General features: G+C 43.3%; 1 protein-coding gene across 2 annotated transcripts in view; it reads right to left on the bottom strand.

The window, feature by feature from the left end:
• Positions 1-2306: 2306 nt before the first annotated feature.
• The window catches only part of CNOT10 (CCR4-NOT transcription complex subunit 10), a 58575-nt gene continuing 35154 nt past the window's right edge, over positions 2307-25727 (bottom strand). Inside the window, exons 13-19 of one of the 2 annotated variants that reach the window (XM_055558327.1) lie at positions 25557-25634; positions 10493-10606; positions 6493-6623; positions 5541-5576; positions 5223-5350; positions 3677-3752; positions 2307-2775 (exon numbers count right to left, since the gene is read on the bottom strand). In XM_055558327.1, the coding sequence (XP_055414302.1) occupies positions 2624-2775; positions 3677-3752; positions 5223-5350; positions 5541-5576; positions 6493-6623; positions 10493-10606; positions 25557-25634 (715 nt within the window). In that variant the 3' untranslated portion in view covers positions 2307-2623. Of the gene's footprint in view, positions 2776-3676; positions 3753-5222; positions 5351-5540; positions 5577-6492; positions 6624-10492; positions 10607-25556; positions 25638-25727 lie in introns of both variants that reach the window. The other variant, XM_055558326.1, reaches the window with a different exon arrangement.

The raw sequence follows: 25727 nt of genomic DNA, 5'->3' as shown, positions 1-25727 counted from the left end.
TGCTGAGGGTTTCTGGGGAAACTTTGTTCCTGATGGTTTCTGATCACGACAGGGTGCCTTTACCCTCTTCTTTTCAAATTTTATTTTTGGCTGCGCTGGGTCTTTGCTGCTTCGAGCGGACTTTCTCTAATTGCGGTGATTGGGGGCTACTCTTCGCTGTGGAGCTCAGGGCTCTCCTTGTGGTGGTTTTTCTTGCTGCGGAGCATGGGCTTCATTGCCCCGCGGTGCATGGAATCTTCCTGGACCAGGGATCCAACCTGTGTTCCCTGCATTGGCAAGAGGATTCTTCACCACTGGACCCCCAAGGAGGTCTTGCTTGCATCTTCTTGCTTCAGTGCAGATATGATGCTGGAACATCCTGTGACCAGGGGGACAAAAGTCCAGATGCTCTGTGGGAAAACAGAGCTGAGTCCCTGATAGCATCACTAGGCACCAAAGCCAAGGTCACCAGCTGCCTTCGGATCCCCTTCTCAAGTGGGATAGAGACTATCTTTAAGTCACGGATCCACTTTGTGCTACTCACAGCCAAGGGTATTCTTATTTAACAGCAACCTGGGGCCTCATCTGCCTCTTAGCTCTTCCTGCTTTCCCTGTAACTAATCAGCAAGTGGGGGAAGTTCAGTTTCTTGAGATGTCTCCAAAGATGTATTGCCTTCGAGTTCAATTACAGGCATATGCTACCCAAGACCTGGTGGGCTCGCAATTTATGAAGCGTGTGGGCTTTGTCTGGAAAATGCCCTGGTTAAGCTCTAATCCTTTGGCCACCTGATGCGAAAAGCTGACTCACTGCCAAAGACGCTGATGCTGGGACAGATAGAGGGCAGGAGGAGAAGGGGGTGACAGGAGATGTGGCATCAATGACTCAATGGACGTGAGTTTGAGCAAACTTGGAGAGGTAGTGAAGGACAGGGAAGCCTGGTGTGCTGCGGTCCATGAGGTCACAAAGAGCTGGAAACGACTGAGCGACTGAACAGCAACAGGCAAAGCTGCCACCATCCTGCGACACACATGTGGGTCCCACAGAACTGCTGCAGATCTGGGGCTTGGGGAAGCAGCTCCTGCAGATTTGGACCAATACTGGTGCAGCCTACGACTCCCATCTCATTTGGAAAAGGCTTCGAGAGGGCCCCCACCTCTGTTTTCTGTATCCTCCAGGAAGGAATCTACTCTGTATATAAAACAACTTGTTGTTTAATCACTAAGTCGTGTCCGACTCTTTTGCAACCCTATGGACTGTAGCCCCGCCAGGCTCCTCTGTCCATGGGATTCTCCAGACAAGCATACTGGAGTGGGTTGCCATTTCCTTCTCCAGGGAATCTTCCTGACCCAGGGATCGAACCTGCGTCTCCTGCACGGGCATGCGGACTCTTGACTGCGGAGCCACCAGGGAAAGCAACTGGCACATGGCAAGAGCAGGCGAGCCCTGTGCACACCCATCCCAGGTTCAAATGGAAGGAAAACCGTGCCCCCTTCTCCAAGTCACTCCTGGGTAGTGTCTGGTCACATCACACTCAGTTCCTATAGATCCCTAACTAAAATGTTTGGTTTCAGCAACAGAATAATTCAGATGCAGCTTCTGCTAAACCATGTGCTTCTCTAAACGCTCCCCTCTCCCATTTGTGAAAACTGAGGAACCGTGTACATTCAGCTAGTGTGAGCCCGGTTTTCCAGGTCAGGAACTAGAGAGATGCTGCAGCAGGGACGATCCTGAACGGCCAGCTTTCATGAGGCCACCAAGCCTGATACTGACTGGGAGGCTACCCAGGTTCTCCAGAGTCAGTCTGCAGAGTGTTTTGTTTTTTCTGCTTTTAAGTTTAACATATTGACCCTATCGACAAATTTTGGCCAGGTCAATCCCGCAACACATACCTGTCTCTTATGAGAAAGAAGCTTTTAAGTTCCCATTTGCATCTGCAACGTGATTAGCGATGAGCCTTGAACTCCCTGCTCACAGACTCCCTAACTGGTGCTTCTGCCTGACGGTACAGGAGGGTGAACGTGGCCAGTGCCCTGAATGCTGTTTGTTGTCATCTGTAATTTTTAAGCTGTAATTGATTCCTATCAGTCAACGCTTCTTAACCCACCTGACTAGCCCTACGGGCCTTACTATATGCATTTTCTGGCCCCTTTAGTCACAACTAGGTCATGACACGTCAGCCTCCCCTGCCTTCTGCCCTGCGCAACTTCTGGCCTGGCTACTCATCTGCTCATGATGTGGTATCCATTTTTAAAACTTTAACATGAAATCTTGAATGCCAACATACTGTAACCATTGCAAAAAAGACAAAATGTATTTACCGAGACTGTTCTGATAAGACTGTTTTAATTGCCTTTGACAGATATATCACATAATGGCTTAAAATGAATAATCTAGCAAAGATTATATGGAAAACAGATGAAAATGAGTTTATGAATCCTTAACTGTATTAAGCTTCCAGCCAAAAAAAATTAAAAAAAAACAAAAAAACAAAATAAAAATCAGGGGCTAAAATCGTTTCAAAATTGTGTCTTCAAAACTAGCACCCTTCAGCATCTGTCTTTTATTCATTTTGCTGTGATACAACTAAAAAGGCTTGTAAATATTCCCCTGGGTCTCAGGTAACAGTTTTCCACGGGCACGCTATCACTTTCTCTGCACAGTGAACGCTGGCATTTGGATGGGCTGGATCGGGTGGACGGGCTGGAACACTGGCTTCTTTCTCATTTCAGAGAGTGTTTTCACTGCAGGGAGCAGCTGATTCCTTTTGATGATCTGTAAGGCCAGCTGGGTATTACCTATAAAAACACTTCCCATTACAAAAAAGCATATAACAATAGCACCACCTAACAAAGCAAGCCCGTCAAGTCTCAAAAGGGAGGAAAAGATGATGGAGAAGAGCAGTGGTCTGCGACCGCTGCTGGGCACTAGAATCACGTAATGCCCCTGCACCATCCTGGGAAATGCTGATTTAAGAAATTCAGCATGTGAGCTAGGGGACAGAATTGTTAGAAGCTCTGTATTGAGTTTAAGGTGGAGCCCAGTTTGAGAACTTAAAAGGGCTCTAGACTGTGCACTAACCCTGCCACGCCTTTCAGGAGGATGAGGCCTGCTGGGCGCCTTCTTCAGCAATAAAAAGAGGGGAGGCTTGTAAGGATTTCCACGATCAGCAAGGGGGTATGACGAACAACTCTTAATGCTTCTGTCCCCCCCTCATCTCTCCCATTCAGCTCTCCTTTTCTACTTCACATCATCTCTCATGTAGGGCCCACAGCCTTTCTTCTAGGTCATATATGCCCCCAGAGGCATGACCTGGATTTAGGCTTGAATAAAAAATCCTCAGCAGGAACTGGCTTACGGCAAAGCTTATTAACGACATCTGTGTTTAAAACACTAAGGTGTACAACTCAAAGCCACTGCACTCTGTCTCAGGTTCTCAATTAAGAGTCATTTGGATGCCTAAGAGAAAGGTTAATTAGTAGAGATGAATTATAATTGTCAGAAGTTATGCTATTCTGGATTTTCACAGATAAAATGATATACACTTAACCTGCAAGAACTAAGAATTTGCGAGATATCAGAAACTTCCTTGTTTAGAAGAATGTGATGGTTAATATCTCTTCCGTTTCTAAGAGAAAAAGCAGACACCAAAAATCTCTGGCTCTCTGCAGGGCTATAGTCAAGAGAAGAACCACTCACCATTCTGTAGCTCAAGGTAGACGGCCAGCAGGATGGCTTCAGGGGGCACCTCTTTGGGATGGATCATTGAGGCCGCCTTCATTCAAAACAAGAGAGAGACCCATGAGAAACGGGTAGCTTAAGATACAAACTCCGAGTAATGCCAAGAAAAGAAAAAGAATGTCAACCTACCAATGTCGAGTCAGCCAACTTACTCGAGCTCACTGGGACACTACAGTTCTGCTCGGATGGCCCTCAGCTGTCTGTCTTCATCCCTCACAATTAAACTAGACATGTAATTTTCAGTACATATTTATCTTCCCTTGCTTAGTCCGTAACGAGTTCTTAACAGGAGAAAGCGTTCCTTCTCTCTTGGTCTTCTCCTGCTTGGGATTTTTCTAGCTCTTGCCTATGCTTGTTTTTTGTTTTGTTTTGATCATGCCCTGCACCTTGTAGGATCTTAGCTCCCCAACCAGATACTGAACCCATGCCCCCTACTGTGGAGGCGTGGGCCTAACCACTGGACCGCCAGGAATGTCCTGCATTAACATGCATCTGAGGATGAGCCCTTCCCAGTTCTGTGGAACCCCTCTGGGGCTGCTGATGGCAGTACCTGTTCCCCTACTACAGGTTGGGTCCCTGCCTGTGACTGCTCCAAGGACGGGCAGGGGACCTAAAGAGCCCCGATCAAAAGTTCCCGAGACCGGCTGATGCGGCCCCTCTGGGTGGGAGAAGTCAGAGGTCTAGTTTAGTTACACAGCGCCAGGGACTTTTATCGTGTGCAGAATTTCTTGGGTACTGACTTTGTGAACCCTTCTTTCTAAAAAGGTTTATCTGTAATTTAACTTTTTGAGTGGACAGAGATTCACGCAATTCAAACAGGTATCCAGGGAACAGTCTCCCACCTCAGTGCTCCAGCTACACCGCATCTCTCCTGTCACCCCCGGAAGCCAATGTTAGCGGCTTCTGGTGTATTCATCCAGAGATCCTTTATGCATATACAGGATTACATAAAAAGTGTTGTGCATTTATTTGTTCTTTTCACTTAAAATATGTCTCAGATATTTTATTGTTTTAGTATGCAAGGTTTACAGCTGCCTTGGGTTCAACTATATGGAACACCATTCATTATTGATTTGACTGAGCACTGATATAGATGTGGTTAACAATCTTTTGAAATATTGATGATTAAAATTTTCAGGACAACTCTCCATTAGGTGCCTAGGTTCATTTGCAACAACAGTCAGTTGTGTACGTTGCAAGAATATGTCTGGGGGCTTCCTTGGCAGTCCAGTGGCTAAGACTGCGTGCTCCCCGTGCAGGGGGCCTGAGTTCAGTCCCTGCTCAGGGAACTAGATCCCGCAAGCAGCAACTAAAGGCCCTGCATCCGCAGCTAAGACCCAGCACAGCCAAGTGAGTACTTTTTAAAAAGAGTGTGTCTGGAGGAGTCACATTCCAATGTTTAACAAACTGACCAGAAGTCAGAAGGCAAACAGGATGACAGAGCCCAGCAATTCCAAGCCCCTGCCAGCTGCTCCACGAGGCACCCGGCCCGGCCCGGCCTCACCTGGTGGAGACACTTGCGGGCTTTGTCATACTCGCTCCGCAGGCAGTAGGCGCTGCCCAGGTTGAACAGCATCACGGTCCGGGCCGAGCTGACGGAACTGGGGTAGCACTGAGGGGCCCGCTTCCCGGCTGGGGAGAAGAGCAGACCCGCGTGAAGAGGCCAGGCCAGGGCTCGGAGGCAACCCGTCCACCGCCCGCGAAGCTGCCCAGAAGTAAGCCTGGCTGTCCTCGGGCGGCAGAGGAAGGCCACGGAGGCTCGAGGGCGAGTCTTTGGGAAGCAGTCTGGGCTACTGAAGTCTTTACAAAATGTCTTACTTACAGGATTCCATTGCTTCATTTTCACCTTTGTCTGATCCTACAAAGACAAGAACATAAATCTGAGGGGGCCAGACAAAAGAGTATATTTTCCAAACGCTTGATTTTCTTTAGGAAATGGAAATCTAGTATTAAGGCCATCTGCCCCAGTATTTCCTTGTTTACGGAGTGGAGGCGCTAACACTGGTGGCGCGGATGGTAGGACTCTGCCCGCAGCGTGGGCGAGCTGGCTTCCACCCCTGCTTAGGAAGATGCCCTGGAGGAGGCCATGGCAACCCACTCCAATCTTCTTCCCTGGAGAAGCACCATGGTCAGGGGTGCCTGGAGGGCTACAGTCCATGGGGTTGCAAAGAGTCAGACATGACTCGGCGCCCAAGCACACAGGTTCTAATAAAAGACACGAGAATGCCACCTGCCACCCACCAGCACCCCACGTCTGAGAGATAACCTCAAATAAAGGGAATTCTAGTCTTGCTCCCTCAAAAATGTAGCCATGATTTAAAACCAACTTTTGAATGTGTACTCTCCCTGGGATTGTGGAATCCCTCAACAGAGAAAAACACAGTTTAAGAATAAAAACAAATCATTCTGAACTCCTCAGTGGTCCAGTGGTGAAGACTCTGCGCTCCCAAAGGAGGGGCCCAGGTCCAATCCCCAGTCAGGAAACTAGATCCTACATGCTGCAATCGAGTTTGTATGCTGCAACTAAGGCTCCAAACAACCAAATAAATAAATTAAAAGAACCCAAAAAAACCCAAACCGCTCTAACACCATCAGCATTTCAAAAGTTAGAATTTAGCAATTAGTACATAGTAAGTATGGCCGCAACTACAGACTGCCGACCTATAACTCCCTCCCCTTCACAACCGTGCCCTTAAATTTCTATATGTCCTGAGTTAACAACGGAAAGGGAGTAGAAATGGTGAAGAGTTCTGATCAAACATGTCTTCCTTAACCTTGGTCCTGCTCGTTTGAAGAGATCCCTAAGGAGACATCAGTGACATTCTCTGGGTTCAAGTGAGTAATAGCATCAGAGATTCTGTCCAGAGAGATGAGGGCTTCTGCAGCATATAAATGACCCAGGAACCTGAAATGAAAAAAAAAACGGGTTTCAAATTGAAACGTAGGTCATCACAAAAATACCCAATGTATAATAAAATCTGGTGTATATGTAAAAATTTCACGTATGTTAAGAATCACTTAAATTTTTCTCTTTAAAAATATCTTAAAAAATACAATAATTTTTATGTTAGCTAAGAAGGATGACACACATCAAGACAGCAGTTTAAAAGTGGGCAGTGAATCAAGTGTATTTCAATAAAAATTTAAAATACAGTTGACAAGTGTATGCTGTTCTATTTATACAGAAAATACCATCAGAAAGCGGCGAAGTTCTAAAGGAAGTGGCAGATCCTAGGGTGTGTGCCCCGGGAGTGGAGGGTCAGAGTTAGGGTTCTCCAGCCTGTGCTGCCGCCTGGAAAATCCCATGGACGGAGGAACCTGGTAGGCTGCAGTCCATGGGGTCGCTAAGAATCGGACACGACTGAGCGACTTCACTTTCACTTTTCACCTTCATGCACTGGAGAAGGAAACAGCAACCCACTCCAGGGTTCTTGCCTGGAGAATCCCAGGGACGGGGAGCCTGGTGGGCTGCCGTCTATGGGGTCGCACAGAGTCGGACGTGACTTTTAGCAGCAGCAGCAGCAGCAGCAGCCTGTGCTGCCAAATCAGCCAGAAGGCACCGGGGCACCAGACTCTGTTTGGGTCAGATCAGCTCTATTTCTTTAAACTTATTTATAACTTTGGCTGCACTGGGTCCGTGTTCTTTGCTGCATGCTGGCTCCCTCTGGTTGAGGTGAGCGGGGGCTACTCTCTAGCTGCGGGGCACGAGCTTCTCGCTGTGGTGGCTTTTCTTGTTGCAGAGCACAGGCTCGAGGTGCCTGCAGGCTTCAGTGCTTGTAGTACATGGGCTTCAGGCTTAGCTGCCCCACGGCATGTGGGATCTTTCCCGACCAGGGATAGAACCTGTGTCCCCCACATTGGCAGGTGGATTCTTAACTACTGGACCATGAGGGAAGCCCCTGGATCAGCTTCACTTATACTGCACAAGTGTCCTCCCCTTCACATCCTCTCTCCCGGGTGCAGCTACTGCCAGGCAGATGTGTTTCCTCCAGGTTTACAATAGCCTGGTTCTTCCAGTGTCTTGCTTTGAGCCATTTTCCCCAAGATCATCTGATTGATTTCTCAAAATTAAAACAGCCTTAGACATAATAATCCTTTGCTCAAAATCCTAATGACTCTTTCCACTTGAGAATTAAACTTTTGTAGATTTAAAGCTCTCCACAGTTGGGTTCTGCTTTCCTGTGTTCAGTCAACGTCTCACTCCCCCAAAGGCTCCTCTGTTCCCGTCACTGTCCTGGGCGGACACCCCACTGCGCTGCCTGCAGCCTTGCCTCCTGGGGTGCAAAGCCGGGCCAAAACCTAACTCCTCTGAAAGGCCAGTTCAGTTCCCATCTCCTTGAGCCAGCCTGTCCCAACTGAGTCTGTCCACAGACTCAGTCCTCGAGTCCTCAAACCTTAGACTCTTTCCAATTTGACCATTTTCTGGGATTTGTGCACACTCAAGAGCAGTTCTCTTTCTTTTCTCTTTTTGGCTCTGCTGCATGGCCTGTGGGATCCATTCCCTGACTGGGGATCAAGTCCAGGCCCTCAGCTGTGAAAGCACGGAGTCCTAACCATTGGACCATCAGGGAATTCCCAAGAGCCATCTCATCTCTCCCTCTTTTTTTCCTAAGAGCTATCTCTTTATTGAGCAATTTCTTTCTTCTAACTAGCAGCAGCTGTAATGCCCCCACTTTTTAAAATTAATTTTTACTGGAGTATAGTTGATTTCCACTGTTGTGTTAGTTTCTGCTGCACAGCCATGTACGTCAGTTACACACATACACATACCCACTATTTGTTAGGTCTATTCTCATGCAGGTCGGCATAGAGCACTGGGTTCCCTGTGCTACAAATTAGGTTCTTATTAATCTATTGTATATGTAATGCTCTTCCATTTTGCTTCCCCACCAGATACCCTATTAGAAATGACAACTTAAAAAATCAGTAACTTTAAATTTATTTTGAAATAAGATATTTAAAAAATTGCATTAAACCAGAATCCATAAGCCAATAATCATTATAAAACACAGACACATTAAACTTTCCTGGTGGTCCAGTGGTTAGGACTCTATGCTTCCAAGCAGGAGGTGCTGATTCGATTCCTGGTCAGGGAACTGAGAACCCACATGCCTTGGCAAGGCCAAATAAATAAAAAAAACCCTCCTCCCACCCATAAACATACAAATTCAGAGAACCAGTTCAAACCACTTCAAATTCTGTGAATTTACTTAAAAAAAAAAAAAAAATTAAATGCCTTCATGACACGCAAAGCCCAGACCTTCGGACGAGGTACACGAAGGTAAAGCCGCTGTGGTACCTGGGCTGTCTAAGGCACAAAGGCTTATCCTCACTGCAGAGATGGGGGTTCTGGCTCGTGATTAGAAACCACAGATGAGGGTAGAATGGTTAAAGAGAATTACAGATGAAATGATCAGACATGGCCAATCCCTCAAGAAATAATAAAACCTAAGAATGTTGTTGCTTTGAAGTTCAGAGGGAAGAAGTTGATAAAGGAGGTTGAAAACCCTGCCACAAATGCCAAGGAAAGAATCTAATTAGGATTATTTCACAACAGTGATGACCATGTCAGTCAAAGAATTAAAAAAAAAAGCAGCAAGGATCTGTATTTCATTTTTGTTTAAAAGAAATACATACACAAAACTCTGCTCCGCCGATGGCCATGCACAGCACAGTCTGAGCAGCGGGTGTCTGGCAGGCACAGGCCAAGGTTCCTGGCTGGTACTTCTCAGCACTGGGGCAACCTGACTGCCTTGATCTCAAGCCCAGGACCCTCCAGGCCTGGAGTGTAGATGAAATTTTCTCACAGGAGAGCAGAAGCTCTCATACTTGAATTGTGACAAAGTCTCTAAGTTCCTGGATGCTTTTTTTTTTGCGGGGGGTGGCGGGGGTGGGGGGCCTCGCCGTGCAGCCTGTGGAATCTTACTTCCCTGACCAGGGATCAAATCCGTGCCCCGCTGTCTTGGAAGCATGGGGTGTTAACCACTGGACCGCTAGGTAAGTCCCAATCAATGTTAACCGTAGATGCTTGTATAAAGTACTACTTTTATAAAAGGCAAAAACAAACATTTACAGAACTGTTCCTCAGGGTATGACCTCACAGTTCTAAGTGTTGCATGTTACAAAGGCCACTGAAAGGGAAAGGAACGTATTGTGGAAGGTGTAACTATGTGCATACAGGAAGAATGCAAAAGCAACTGTCCTGATGTTACGCAGAGTACACATGGCCTTGGATAAAATTTCCAGCATCAGCATCATATAAAGATTCAAAGAATGCTGCATGTTACTTAATTTTCATAAAAGGAAAGATGATGTGCTTTAGAAAATTTTAGAGTGACAATGACATTAATATTGAAGAGGCATCTGAAGAGTTTAAGTAAGTCTCATGCTCTCTGGAAATGGTGCAGTTGTTTGGGAAAATATTTTAAATTCAAAGCAGATTTATCCTGTTGACCAAACTCCTTTTCATGTGGGTCTTTTCACTGAGGACTCAGCTTGTTTTGGGAGCTAGTATGTGGTAATGTGCCCCCTCAGACCCAGAATACAGAGTCCAGAGTTTCTGCTTCCGCATGCAGCCGTTTCCAATAACCCTCGCAGTGCAACAAGTGAAAAAAGGTTTCACTACCAAACAAAAAAAAATTAGCAAATTAAGAAACTTTTTTGCTTTCCCTAAGATAATTTACATTCCACTGGGGAAGTCAGAGAGGCAATATGCACCACAGAGTCACAGAAACCCTCCAAACAAAACAAACACACAGGGTGAGTCACACTTACTTCAGAGATCCTGACAGCTTGGGCTGCTGAAGAAGTTTATCTGCGTGATTCAGAGCCATAAGGTTATCACCCAAAGCCAGAGCCACGTAGGCACTGCAGGCGAGTATGGAGCATCTGGAACACAAAAGGCGAGGGCTGAGGAGACCTGAGTCACAGGGCGGCGAGGATGACGTTTGTTACAGAGGAGAGGACGGCCTAGATTGCCGGCTGTGGCAACCTGGACGCCAGGCAAGGAGCGGGGAAGCCACAGTGCTAACGGTGAGAATTAGAAGGATGTACAAACCACCACCTGAGGCTCAGTTTAGCTGTTTACCTAAATCATCTTTAGCTTCCATCCCATCTCCCACAAAATAACCCTCTGGAGTCAACAGCATATGCTTAGCCTGTTAAAAAAATGTCATTAAGTGTCTAGTGGGAACTTACTCCCATATAACATTTCTTTTAATATCCTAGAAATTAAGCTATGGAAGCACATTTGCGACTCTGCTAAGAAACACAATTAACTTACCGAAAAATCCATTTTTTCGGATGTTAAAAAAAATCCATTTTTTACAGTAAGCTCAGCTTACTGTAAAGCATTCTTCTCTGAAAGTATTAAGAAGTCTATCGCTTTTGCTAAGCCACAGTATCAACAGTAACTAAAAGAATTTCATTCACATAGGTACTATTATCCTAAATGAATATTCAAGGAAAAAAAAAAAAAAAACCAGGACGAATAAATGTGAAGATAAAAATGTAAGTTACACTGATTTGGCTAGGTTGGGCTGGAAACGTAAACTTCTGTTTGGTTTTCTACTTAACAGGCAGCTCATTTAAAACGACTCTAGCTAAAGACTTGACACTAATAGATCATTTGAATGTTAAACAACCGCTCCACAAAGCAATCTTAAAATAAACCCTTGTCAAATAGAAATGAGGTCTGAATGGCCAACCACAAATGACCTGACATTAGATACAGGGTTTTGAGTTATGTTTACAAATTACAATACATATGTATATCATGAAGTGCACTCCAGTTGTAATTTCAGTCTGGGAAGAATGTGACCATCCTAGCAACACAGTTTTCTAATAACTCTGAAATTCTCTGACTAGAAATGCCCCTCTGGTAAAACCACAGGCGGGCAAATTCACAAGCAGCCTGTTTCCTCCTCACTGCCTCACTCCTGGTTGCTGGAACCTTAGAAAATTGTCCACTAAAGGAAAAGTAGCCCTGCAACCCCTGACAACGCAGAATAGTAGACTGGCACGAGGAAACTGAGATTGATGGCCTGAGCTGTGACGATAAGGGCTAGAAGACTGCCTAGTGTGGGTCCTTGCTTTATGAAACTGAGATCCAAAGTGACTAAATATATTCTCTAGCTTGGAGTATATGACTAGGGTCAGGACTAACAGTCAACGCCGTGGACTCCCCATTCATGGTTCTTCCCAAACTATCACACTGCTTGTCAGTTCACAAGACTGCCCTAAAAATAAAGTATAAAGAATGGATTACATTATGATTTTTCTAGTGCATACATAACTATGCATGCACATGCAACCTATCTTTTTATCATTTATTATTGTTCTTTTTACTTTTTGGCTGTGTTGTGTGGCACGAGGGATCTTAGTTCCCCGACCAGGGATAGAACCTGCGGTCCCTGCATTGGGAGCATGGAGCCTTAACTACTGGACTGCCAGGGAAGTCCCATAATCTGCCTTTTTAAACAGGAAGAAAACAGAATTTAATGGAAACGTTACAAGTTTAAATTTTGTTACTGAGCACCTAATTTAAAATCTGAACCCTGTTCACAGAAGCGAGCGCTTAAGGGCAGCAAGCAGTGTCACTACCAAAGGGATTTTCCCGACAAGCCTGCAGTCATCCTCATGTCTCCAACAGCTGTCTTCACTAACAAGGCCATCCCACGGCAACGACGCCCAGGGGGAGTCCTCTGTGATGGAAGACTCCAGGGCCCAAAGGAGGGAGGCACTGGCTGGTTATCTCCTGTTTTCAGGAGCACTTCAGTGATGAGCTCTGTGTGGTGAGATTAGGGTGACTTAATTTCCTCTTTTGGTTTATTTATAGTTTTTTTTTGAATGGCAATAAACATTCATTCATCACTCAGATATGCACTGCTTATGAAGAGAAAGAATGACTTTTAAAGGCCGGGGTCTTGGGCTTCCCTCGTGGTTTAGTGGTTAAAAATCTGCCTTGCAATGCAGGGGACACTGGTTTGATCCCTTGCTTGGAAGATCCCACCATGCCACGGGGCAACTAAGCCCATGTGCCACAACTCCGGAAGCCTGCGCACCCTGGAGCTCGCGCTCCGCAACAAGAGAAGTCCTCCCACCACGGCTAGAGCAGAGCCCCTGCTCGCCGCAGCTAGAGAAAGCTCGTGCGCAGCAACCAAGACCCAGAGCAGTCAAGAATAAATAAATAAAAAATAAAAATAAAATAAAGGCGTAGGTCTCCAGAGGCCCTAGGCCATCATCAGCTCACGGCCACTTGAATGACAGTCACACAGCTGAATATTCGTTTCCGTCTGTGACTCTTGCCAAAGGCCAGGGCAAAACACAAGCTCCTTAAAAGCAGAAGCTTGCCTCTTTTGTTTCCTACACAAAGGCTGGAGCAATTTCTCAGTGTCTGCGTAGGTGTTTAACAGGCCAGCACTGTAAGATTCAGCTTTCAGCACCGCAGATCTACTTTTCTGGCACCCAGACGCCCACCTGCCCAGGTGGCAGGCCACCTTGCTGAGGAAGCCAACTCCTCTCCGGCTTCCAGACGTAGGCTCCAGGGCCAGAGTCTAGGACAGGCCTCGCCTCAGGCAGGCTTGCTGGGAAAAGCCTGCCCTGGCCTCTCCTGACAGTAGGGGGGCTATTACTGCTCCAGCCCACTGTCAAGCCCACTTTGGGTCCAGAAATCAGTCATGTAAGATTTGCAGCAGGATTCTACTTCCCAAACTATAATTGTGTACAAGGTAAAAACTGGTTTTCCTCAGTTTTTACCTTTTCCCCCACGAGACACCATGTCAAATCAGAACAGGGTGAAAGATTCTACTATTAAAGCAAGCTCCCTATTAAAAAATACTTGAATACGTGAACGCAAAACTCTCTGCTCAAGAGTCATCACATTCAAGTATGTTCCCTTGCATGAAACTAACATTCATACTCCTCTTCTCGGATGGAGTGCCTTCTCATCCACCCTGAGGCATCTCTTAACACCCTCTCGCTCACCCTCTATTTCCTCTTGGGAAACAACACTCCACGCTGCATAATTCCTGCAAACTGGTAACACCAGAAACACGCTTGGCTCTGGAGAAATTGCTTCACTTCTGATAGCTGCTACTTAAAATACTGACCCCCCCGCCGCCCCAACCTGCTCCACCACTTCCTCGAGTCACTGTCCAATCTACTTGACCAACCGCTCAGTGGATCTGACAGGTCATCAGACCGGAAGAACTATACCTCAGGGGAAGGGACATGCTTGCTTCACCCGCCCTGCTGCGCACCCCTCCACCGTGGGGGATCCCATACAACCCCGCCCGCCCCTCCACACGCTGGAGGAGCTGGCTCTAGAGCCACAGAATGCCAACCCCTGGTAAAGAACAGAACAAAAAAGAAGAACAAAGAAAGGAGAGAAATGGGGAAATTTTTTTCCTTAAAAGACCAAACTGCAGCAACAAGCCATTTAAGACTGAGCATTAAAATGTGTCAAGCCATATATTCTGTGGGTAAAATGAATCTAAACCAAGTGCCTAAAACAGCAAAGTCAGTTCAGTCGCTCAGTCGTGTCCGACTCTGTGTGACCCCACTGACTGCAGCCCGCCAGGCCTCCCTGTCCATCACCAACTCCCGGAGTTCACTCAGACTCATGTCCATCGAGGCGGTGATGCCATCCAGCCATCTCATCCTCTGTCATCCCCTTTTCCTCCCGCTTTCAATCTTTCCCAGCATCAGGGTCTTTTCCAATGAGTTAGTTCTTCGCATCAGGTGGCCAAAATATTGGGAGTTTCAGCTTCAGCAGCAGTCCTTCCAATGAATATTCAAGACATTTCCTTCAGGATGGACTGGCTGGATCTCTTTGCTGTCCAAGGGACTCTCAAGAGTCTTCTCCAATACCACAGTTCAAAAGCATCAATTCTTTGGCACTCAGCTTTCTTTACAGTCCAACTCTCACATCCATCCGTGACTACTGGAAAAACCATAGCTTTGACTAGATGGACCGTTGCTGGCAAACAGCTCAACCCATATCAAGAGAGGCTACACTGGGGGTAAGCCCAGTCAGTCACCATTTGTCAAAGGTAAATAAATTCACAAAGTGACCTTGTGACACATGTTATTTGAAAAATTGGCTCAAAACATCCTATAAAGAATTTCTTCTAACAAATTGAATATGGTACTGGATTTAAAATTTTTTAAATGTACATTTCAAACTGTTTCCATTTATCTACAGAAATCTAGAAAATGTTAAACTTGTCAACTCCAGCTCTTAAAATGTAAAGCTTTATGTCTTCTGTAAACACTTCGCTTTCTAATAACTGTTCTGTTACTAAGAGCCTTACTGATAAACACACCCCAAATCCAATACCAAGAGAGGACCAGCCCAAAAAAGCTGAGGAAGTTTTCCTCTTCAACCAAATCTAGCATCTCAAGGAATCCAGTCCTACCCCAGGCAGCAAGTGAAATGCAACCATCACAGACACAGCATCTCACGCACGGCAGGGCCGTAAGATCACGCAACCCAACTTGACAGAAGAGGAAAGAAAGGCCCAAACGGGTTAAACGATTTGTCCAATGCCAGCAGGAGCCCTGTGGGGTTTCTCCAGAGTGGGAGACCACTGAGGAATTATCCCAGCCCTGGCTTGTGATTAATCCGATCACCATTCATCTAAGTGGGGTCCCGGGACTCAGATGTGAATCGTGCTGTGTGAAGACAAGCTGCTGATAAGATGAAGGATGGATCCCACAGGCAGGTTCCCTTTTCTGGAAGAGTTTCCTAGATGAACACGTTTCCGTAGATCAGACCCAGTTAAGAGAGTGAATCGGGGCTGAGCTCCTAACAAGAGCAATATGAGAGTCAGGAGATTATTAGTCACGATACTGTTTTAGGTATGTCTCTCCAACTACAATAGAAGTACTTGGCTAAGACCAGAAGAAATAGGATTCCTTAAGTACACTAAAACTGCCTGTGATATTTATATTATCCACCATTTGTTTGGCTCATCCTCTTTTATAAACACTGGGCCACGGGAGGTCCCTTTTAAGTGAATGGGAAATGATTCACTGGGTGTCACATCAGAAGTCTATAAGAACCAATTAAGGTTCCATAATTTATACTTGTGGAATAACTGGGCCGAGTTAAATTTGGTCCGAACATTTGGTCCGAACATTTCCTTTTATCCATTTTGAGCCTCTTACTAAAAAAAAAAAAGAAAAGAAAGAAAGAAATATTGAAATTAACTGTGAAAGCCAAAAAAAAAAAAAAAAAAAAAGACTAATTTGAAATTTTGTTTTTATTTTGTATGCTGATTTTTCTCATACGGACACTTCCCATATTGGCCCCAACATTATTTCTTGCCCTTTTCCAGTTCTGTTATACTCTTTTCCAGGTTCTAGAGAAGCCTCTAATTTATCTTTAGAAATTAAAAGTTTGTTAATATCACAATCTCAGAATGAATAACAAAGATGTCCTGTAATATGCAACATATAAGACATACCCATGCAACATACCCAGGACAGTTATTAAAATATCACACAACAATGAAATGTTAATGTGACTAAACTTGTGGACTTCTTTCTTTACTATTAATAAGATGTGTTTAGTCGCTCAGTCATGTCCAACTCTTTGCGACCCCATGGACCGTAGCCTGCCAGGCTTCTCTGTCCATGGGATTCTCCAGGCAAGAATACTGGAGTGGGTTGCCATGCTCTCCTCCAGGGGATCTTCCCAACCCAGGGATCAAACCCAGGTCTCCCACACTGCAGGTGGATTCTTTACTGTCTGAGCTACCAGGGAAGCCTATTAATAAGATATTCTATGCAAAAGGATTAATATGTTGAGCCCTTAGCTCATATCATATACAAAAATTAACTCAAAATGGATCAAAGACCTAAATGTAGTGCTGAATAAAATTTTTTAACTCTTAGATGAAAACATAGGGGTAAATCTCATGACCTTGGATTTGGCAGAGGATTCTTGGATATGACACGAGAAGTACAGTCAATAAAAGAATAAAACATAAATTGAACTTTATCAAAATCAAAAATATTTGAGATTCAAAAATACCTGCAAAAAACCTGAAAAGACAACAGACAGAATTGGAGAAAATATTTACAAGTCATATATCTGATAACGGAGAAGGCAATGGCACCCCACTCCAGTACTCTTGCCTGGGAAATCCCATGGGCGGAGGAGCCTGGTAGGCTGCAGTCCATGCGGTCGCGAAGAGTCGGATACGACTGAGCGACTTCACTTTCACTTTTCACTTTCATGCATTGGGGAAGGAAATGGCAACCCACTCCAGTGTTCTTGCCTGGAGAATCCCAGGGACGGGGGAGTCTGGTAGGCTACCATCTATGGGGTCACACAGAGTCGGACATGACTGAAGTGACTTAGCATAGCATATCTGATAAGGACCCTGGGCCTAGAATATATAAGTAACTCTTACAACTCAACAATAAAAAAGACAACCAACCCCTCTATAAAACAGACAAAGGATTTCAATAAACATTTCTCTAAAGAAAAAGATACAAGTGTCCAATAAGCACATGAAAAGATGTTCAACATCACTAGGTTTCAGGGAAATGCAAATCAAAGCCATAGTGAGATACCACTTCATACCCACTACAATGTATCAATATAATAAAAAAGATGAATAACAAGTGTCGGTAGGTATGGATGTGAAGAAATTGCAACTCTCATACACTGCTGGACTTCCCTGGTGGCTCAGACGGTAAAGCATCTGTCTACAATGCGGGAGACCCGGGTTTGATCCCTGAGTCGGGAAGATCCTCTGGAGAAGGAAATGGCAATCCACTCCAGTACTATTGCCTGGAAAATCCCATGGACAGAGGAGCTTGGTAGGCTACAGTCCATGGGGTCACAAAGAGTCAGACATGACTGAGCAACTTCACTTCACTTCACTTCATACACTGCTGGTGGGATTGTTAATGGTGCAGCCACTTTACAAAACAGTCTGGTAATTCCTTAAACAATTAAATAGTTACCATGGGGCCCAGCAATTCCACTTCTAGGTAGAAAAATAAACAGCATGTCTACACAAAGACTTGTACATGAATGTATAGAGCAGCATTATTCCTAGTAGCCTAAAGATGCAAACAATCCAAAATGAATGAATAAACTAAATGTGGTATATCCATACAACGGAATATTATTCAGAAATAAAAATGAATGAAATACTGATATAGGCTACAACTTGAATGAACCTTGAAAACAGTATTGTAAGTGAAAGAATTCAGTCATAAAACCCACATATTACAGAATCCCATTCACAGGAAAGTGCAAAGCAGGTAATCTAGAGAGACAGAAAGTGGATTGATTAAGGCTGGGGAGTAGGCTGAAGAGAAAGGGGTTACAGCCAAAGGGCGCACGGCTCTGAAACTGACTGCGGCGATGATGCACAATGTTGTGAATAGACTAACAGCCACGGGGCGGTACACTTTACACGGGTGAATTGTATGGTATGTGCATTATATCTCAATGCAGCTGTTTTAAAAATATGTGATCCGTTATTTTGTTGTTTAGTTGCTAAGTCCTGTCTGACTCTTTGCAACCCCATGGACTGTAGCCTCCCAGGCTACCCCATCCATGGGATTCTCCAGGCAAGAATAGTGGAGTGGGTTGCCATTTCCTTCTCCAGAGGATCTTCCTGACCCAGGGATTGAACCCTCGACTCCTGCAGGCAGATTCGTTACCGCTAAGCCAATTATCAGTGATAGTCAATAAATTTTGACTTAAAAAAGAGTCAACCCTTATATTAGGTGTGTATAGTGTAAGAAGTCAACCCTTATAATATATTAGGTGTGTATAGTGTGTAAGAAAATCATTATCTCCCAAATGCACGTGGCAACATTAATATTTAAATCAAAGCACATGGCCAAAATATCAGCCCTGTACATGTTTTTGCACTGTAAGAGTCATTTGGGAGTTAGGCCTTTTAAAGATGAAATTTTCTGATGAGACGCTCGGCTAAATTTTATGGCATGTGAGAAAACTGGCATAGGAACAGTATCACACACTGGTAAAAACCACGTGTCAAAAAATACAAACACTTCAAATGGTTCTAAAACCTTAGAGGCAGCACTGTCCAAGAGGAATGTAATCGGGGCCATGAGTGTAATTTTGTATTTTCCAGTAGACACATTAAAAAAAAAAGTGGAATTAATTTCCATATTTTAAAATTAACCCAATATATCTAAAATGTCATTTCAACATAATCAATACACAACATTACTGACATATATTACGGGTTTAGAAGTCCTGAAATAGGTGTGTATCATACATCTGTGTGTGCCTTTCACCAGCCGTGTCCCACGTGCTCAGGGCCCAGTGATGAGTGATTGTGATCTTAGATACTGAGGCTTTAGGGTCTAAGGAATACACGTAAAATACAAGCAGAGTTTTTTTGTTGCTCTTAAAACACCAAGTTTTCCACATGTCACCCTATGAGTGATATGTCAGAGAAACTGACCATTCATGAATCATTATTGGTTAATTGTATTCCCCCAAAGAATATATTTAGAGTTCTATGAATTTTGAAAATTTTCAAAATTTCTTAAAACCATTTAAAGTTAGGTATGATTTTTATATCATCTTAAAATACATCATCTTAAATGTACAGTTTGGTAAGTTTGAGATACAGAATATTTCTTTCACCCCAGAAAGATTCCTTCCAGTCAATTCCCCAAACACTGTTCCCATTTCTATGAAAATAAGTTAGGATAGCTTCTGCCTGTCGTACAAATGGTATAAATAGAATCGTACAGTAGGTACCTTACACTGAATAAAAGAAGAAACAAAATGTTTTGAGATTTGCATCATGTTGACTAGTGCAGCAGCAGCTTGTTCTTTTTACAGCTGAGTAGTATTCCAATATACAGAGTGGCCTGTAATTTATTTTATTTCTTAAAATTAAAAAAAAAAAAAATTTAATTTGGCTTCACTCGATCTTACCTAGGGCACGTGGGATCTTTAGTTTCAGCATACAGGACCTGGTTCCCTGACCAGGGAATCAAACTCAGGCCCCTTGCGTTGGGAGCATGGCGTCTTAGCCACTGGACCACCAGGGAAGTCCCTATTTATGTTAGAAAGAATTTTTGGTTGCACTGAGTCGCATGTGGGATCTTAGTTCCCCAACCAGGGATCACACACTTGCCTCTTGGAATGGGAGCTTGGAGTCCTAACCACGGGACAACTAGGAAATTCCTAGCCAGCAATTTAGTTAAGCCAGTCTCCCACTGATACATGCCTAGGCTATTTCATTTCTACTTTTTGTCTATCAAAAGTAAAAGCTGCTTTAAAATTCTTACGTGGACAAATTTTCATTTCTCTCAGACAAAAACTGAGAAATAGAATCACCTTTCATTTCAATAATGTAAGTCAGAGCACTTATTTAACTCAAGACTGGAGTGAGAGTGAGTATGCGTGTCTGCGCACGTGTTTTCTTAACCGCATGAAACCAATGGCTTTGCTTTGGGTGGTTAGGAAATAAAGGAATATTCTTACAGTGTCATTATATGCATGCCTTCTTGATCCAATGTATCAGTATCTCTAAATTCATCTGAGCCTCATGATTAAACTATTAATTTCTGAGACTTCTTCCTGCTTGGGGGACAAATTTCTGTTTTAATTTTGAGAATATTTTTTTCTGAAAGCTACCTTGATTTTAATACAGAATCTCACAATTGCTTCCGGTATCCTATGCCTTCTGAAAACATACCTGTAACTTGGTTAGAATGATTTTTTGGGGGAACCATCTTCATTCATGTACAAACGAAAAAAAAAAAAAAGAAAAGGAAACTAGTCAAGAAGCTCTGTCTGAATCCATACAGTAAGAAGTGGTCATTAGAAGAGTCATGATAATTTACTGCGTATTAGTTATGCTGGAAAAGAGGAAATGAGGTTTTGCATTGGTGTCTTGGGTATTAGAGCACAGAGGGGTCAAATATAATAGTCCATAAAAACTAAACTATGCACTCCTCATACACGTTTCCAATCGTATAAATGAATTCAGGTTAGAAACAGATAAAATCTCTGACAATTCTAGGATCTCAATGGAGAACCAATGTGCTCAGGCTCCTCCTTTCTGCAGAAGACAGCTGGCTCCTGCCACAGAACTGCCCTCTAACACACCCAACTACGCTGAGAGCTTTTATAGCTTTGAAAATTACAACACAAATCTTTTACGAGTCCTTCCCCCACACCATTTGTCTCCACATTATGGTTACTACTGTCCTGCCCAGCGGTTCTTTTTAGAAATCTACCCTAAGGCTCCTTCCATCTTGTTCCATTTCCCTTCTCCCATCTGCTCCATAAGAAAAAAAGGTTAGTATGTATCAGCAAACCCATCTTACCTCACTTTATGATGATGGAATTCCCTATGGAGACCCTCTGTCCCTTTCCACAAAAATAGGGAAGTAATTTTTTTTTCTCTCTGAAAACCACCAATCCTCCTGCTATAATGTGTGGAAAGCAAACAGCTGTGAAAGGCACAACACTCTCTGAGAGGATGAATGCCACCCTGCACATACCCTTCTGTTTTATAGTGCCCCTTACAGAAGGTAAATTTAAATTACACAACTCTGTAGCTGTTCAACCAGTGTGGAAGCAGAAACATCTTAAATTACATGCACACATAAAGCAATCCTAAGATTAGCACTCTTTCAAATAAACTTGAAAAATTAAATCCAACTCAAATATTGCTGCAAATATTCATCATAAAGGATTCCCCTTAACTGTGTACAATGATAAGTCACCGCAGCATTATTTATAACAGCAAAAACTGACAACATTGTAACTATAAGTCAACATTAAATAGTCATATCCATAAAACGCAACTGTATGCGTCCATATAATGCAATTGTATGCACCCACTGGAGAAGGCAATGGCACCCCACTCCAGTACTCTTGCCTGGAAAATCCCATGGACGGAGGAGCCTGGTAGGCTGCAGACCATGGGGTCACGAAGAGTCTGACACGACTGAGCGACTTCACTTTCACTTTTCTCTTTCATGCATTGGTGAAGGAAATGGCAACCCACTCCAGTGTTCTTGCCTGGAAATCCCAGGGACAGGGGAGCCTGTGGGCCGCCGTCTATGTGGTCGCACAGAGTCAGACACGACTGAAGCGACTTAGCAGCAGCAGCATGCACCCATTAGTGAAAGTGAAAGTGAAGTTGCTCAGTCGTGTCCGACTCTTTGCAACCCCAAGGACTGTAGCCTACCAGGCTCCTCCACCCATGGGGTTTTCCAGGCAAAAGTACTGGAGTGGGTTGCCATATCCTTCTCCAGAGGATCTTCCCGACCCAGGGATTGAACCCAGGTGTCCCGCATTGTAGGCAGACGCTTTACTGTCTGAGCCACCAGGGAAGTCTAATGCACCCATTAGAAAGAATGAAACCGAGCTCTATACTGATACAAACTATCTCTACAGACACATTGTAATGCAAAAAGTAAGGTACAGAGCAGTGTAGAAGGCTATGGCTGTAGTGTAAAAATCCATATATATATATGCTGGGATGGTAATGAGAAATCTCACTGGAAGGACACAGAGGAAGCTGGTCAGCTGCCGCCCAACAGGAGGGAAAGCAGCCTGAGATTGGCTAAGATTCACTTACACTGCAGGGCCTCTACCGTACTTGGACTCTTCACCCTACAGAGTAACCTACTAATGACAGAGGAGCCCTGAGGTACGTGTGAAATGTGGTGGCCCCACAGACAGAGACGACTGTAGCAAACAGTAGGCGTCCTGGGGGAAACTGTACATTTCTGGGGCAAATTTAAAGCGTTTTCCCAAATGCAGCCTTGGCTGAAATTTACAATCCATCCTTTTACATCAGCTCACTTTATACCAAACCTAGATTAGCTTTACTTAATTTGCTTTGTTTTTTCACGTTTCCACTCAGGACAAAAATCCAACATAGTGAGTTTATTTTAGCTATATGGTTGGAATTTGATTTTTTTTAACTTCATTTTATTTCACTCCATAGCTATATTCTTTTGTATCTTTTGTCATTGTTTCACCAGTAATTTGTCATAGTATTTTTTATTTTCTTGCTATCTTCTGACTCATATAGGAAATAAGAATTCAAGAAAATTTAAATAAAACCTTGGGAAAAAAATTTAATTATCCTTAAGTTAAAAACAAAAACGCTGCTTTTAAAACCTTAAACGACCAACTTATTTCTAACTAAATTTGAGCGTTTAGATTTTCCTCATATAATCAGAAGATTAATGCTTTCTTCCCAAAAATAAGATACAGTGGGAATTTACACATATATATAACCCAGGAAAGAGAGGTTATATTACTGCAAAGTGGGAATTTGACAGAATAAAGAGATAAAAAGCTGTTGTTTGGACTTCCTTAGTGGTTCAGTGATTACGAATCTGCCTGCTAAGGCAGGGCACGTGGGTTCGATCCCTGGTCTGGGCGACTAAGTCTGTCCGCCCCAACTGCTGAGCCTGTGCTCCACGAGAGAAGCCCAGACACCACAAGTAGCCCGTAGTCTCTGCTCGCTGCAACCAGGGAAGGGCCGGGGCAGCGACAAAGACTCAGCGCAGACAAAAAAGGCTGTTGCTTTGTTGAACAGGGTGCCTGGAGCCCTAAGCTCGCTGACAGTGATGCCATGCCATCAACACACTGATCTGATGATACACGACCAGAAAAGGGCACATGGCCAGTCTTTCCTCCAAAGAGATTCATTAAGATTAATGGAGTAACTTCATGTTTTAAAAGTTGGAAGAAACAGATATTCCAGTAACAATAAAAATCATCAGTTATCCCACCACTATGAAGGTTCTGACACAGATCCCTCCAGACTTATCATGCAGACACACACACACACACACACACACACACATTTATTTATTTATTATTATTATTTTTATTTTATAAAAATGTAACTGTAAACTATTTAGACACAAATCTTAGCATTTTATAGCTCTGTCCAAAGCTTTATTTGGAAAGGTAAATGAAATTAATCAAATATATTATGAAAAATTACATGAAACATGGAGAGAGCCTTACATTATTAAGCTTATATAAAATAAATTCTAGATAAAAGAAAAATTTAGATTGGTGGTTGTGACAGTGTAACAAAAAGTGCTAGAAAACTGTGGCTAAATTATTCTTTAAATCTTGGAGGCAAGAAGGCCTTTCTAAACACCGCACAAAATGGGGGAAAAAAGTAAAGAAGATTGATAAATATGATACTTAATACATGAAACTGTTTTATAACTAAATATCAGAAACAGTGTTATAAGACAAATGATAAAGATCAATTTCCTTAATAAAACAGTAAATCCTACCAATAGGAGGTTCACAGTAAAAGTAATATAGGTGATCAATAAACTTTGGCATCAGATTGAGCACCTTGGATTGAAAGAAATGTAAAATTATAACGTGAAGTCATTCCCCACTTATTAGGGTGATCAAATTATCACAAGAAGAAAGGACACGCCCCATATCCCACCACCTGGTAACTAGCCTACTAAGTAACGCCGTTTTCTCCTAAGTGTTTGCCATCTGCTACTGAGAGCAGTGCCTTTTCTTTTACCTCTGATTCCCCTGCAGCTAGCACAGATTAGCACTAATGCTTGTTGGAAAGAATGTGATTAAATGAAATGCTTTCCAAAAATTTACAATGCTACTGGCAATATAGAAATGTCTCAACTGTACTCTCGTCACTTTTTGCAACTTGGTAGGTGAAAACATAAGCAATCATGGCTCTTTCTTTCCATTTTAATTTGCAGTCCTATTATTGAAATCATTCTTAAAGAGATGCTGAAACATTTCCAAATGTTTCCAGGGTTCCATAACCCTATTTCCAAAACATGAAAAGATGCTGGTCAAAAACATCCCAAATTTGTTGAAAGATAAATTTATAGATTTAAGAAAGTCAGCTAACACCAAGGGAGGTTAAAACCAAAGAAAAGCCCACTTAGATCCATCATAGTCTAACTGCTGAATGAAACACAGACAATCCACGGGGACAGGAAAACAGCACCTGTAACGCAGCGGCTGAGGTCAGACACTGGCGGCCAGAGACGACGCGGTGCCGTCTCGGAAAAGCCGACTGAAAACAGAACAAGACCTAAAGCACTTTTATGCGATGAAAACATCCTCCAAGAATGAAGAGGAAATGAAGACAACTTTAGATTTAAAAAGGAAAACAAAACAACATAAAACCTTAGGAAAAACTGATGGGAGATCTTCAGATTGAAGGGAAATGATTTTCTATAAAAATTAGAATCATCAGGAAATGGTACTCATGTAGTTAGACATAAATGACTGCTCTGTTTCTTTTAACATATACATGACTGTTCAAAGCAAATATAATGGGGTTTGTAAATCTACATAGGCAATAATATAACTCACCCAAACTGATAGAGATAGACATAGAAAATCTGAATAGCACTTAACTACTGAAGAACTTCAATTCACTATTCAACCCTTCCCACAAAGACCCTAGCCCAGATGGTTTTACTGGTGAATTCTATCAATCATCTGAGGTAGGAGCAACACGTATATTAGATAAACTCTTTCAGAAAACAGAGGAAGTACTTCCCAACTCATTCATATGTTCAGCATAACCCTGAAACTAACACCTAAACAAGACATCTACAGGAATGAAGAGCATGGACCACCTTTTCTTGTGAGCATGGGAGCAAACACTCCTCACAAAAAGATTCAATCCAACAGTTTATTAAAAAGGTAATAAATACATCCTGCCTAGTAGGCTTAAATCACAAGACTGAAAGGTTGGTTTAATATCTGACACTTAATCAATGCAATTCATAATATTAACAAAATAAAGGACCAATGCAATGCTAATTTTGTTTAGATACTCACTTTAAGTTTTCTAACTCCTGTTTTCTCAATGGGGAAGAAGGTGGAGCTGGAATGCATTTGTCTCCATCGTGGCTTTTACTGCTAAAATAAAGATAGAGTCCTAATTATGAAGAGCACAAATAATCAAATATATTGATAAAGTTTCATCTCCCTATCCCCACTCTCATGCAA

Source organism: Bubalus kerabau, chromosome 20, assembly GCF_029407905.1.
Source record: "Bubalus kerabau isolate K-KA32 ecotype Philippines breed swamp buffalo chromosome 20, PCC_UOA_SB_1v2, whole genome shotgun sequence".
In the NCBI taxonomy this organism is placed as follows: domain Eukaryota; kingdom Metazoa; phylum Chordata; class Mammalia; order Artiodactyla; family Bovidae; genus Bubalus; species Bubalus kerabau.
This window is presented reverse-complemented; position numbering and strand designations above follow the sequence as displayed.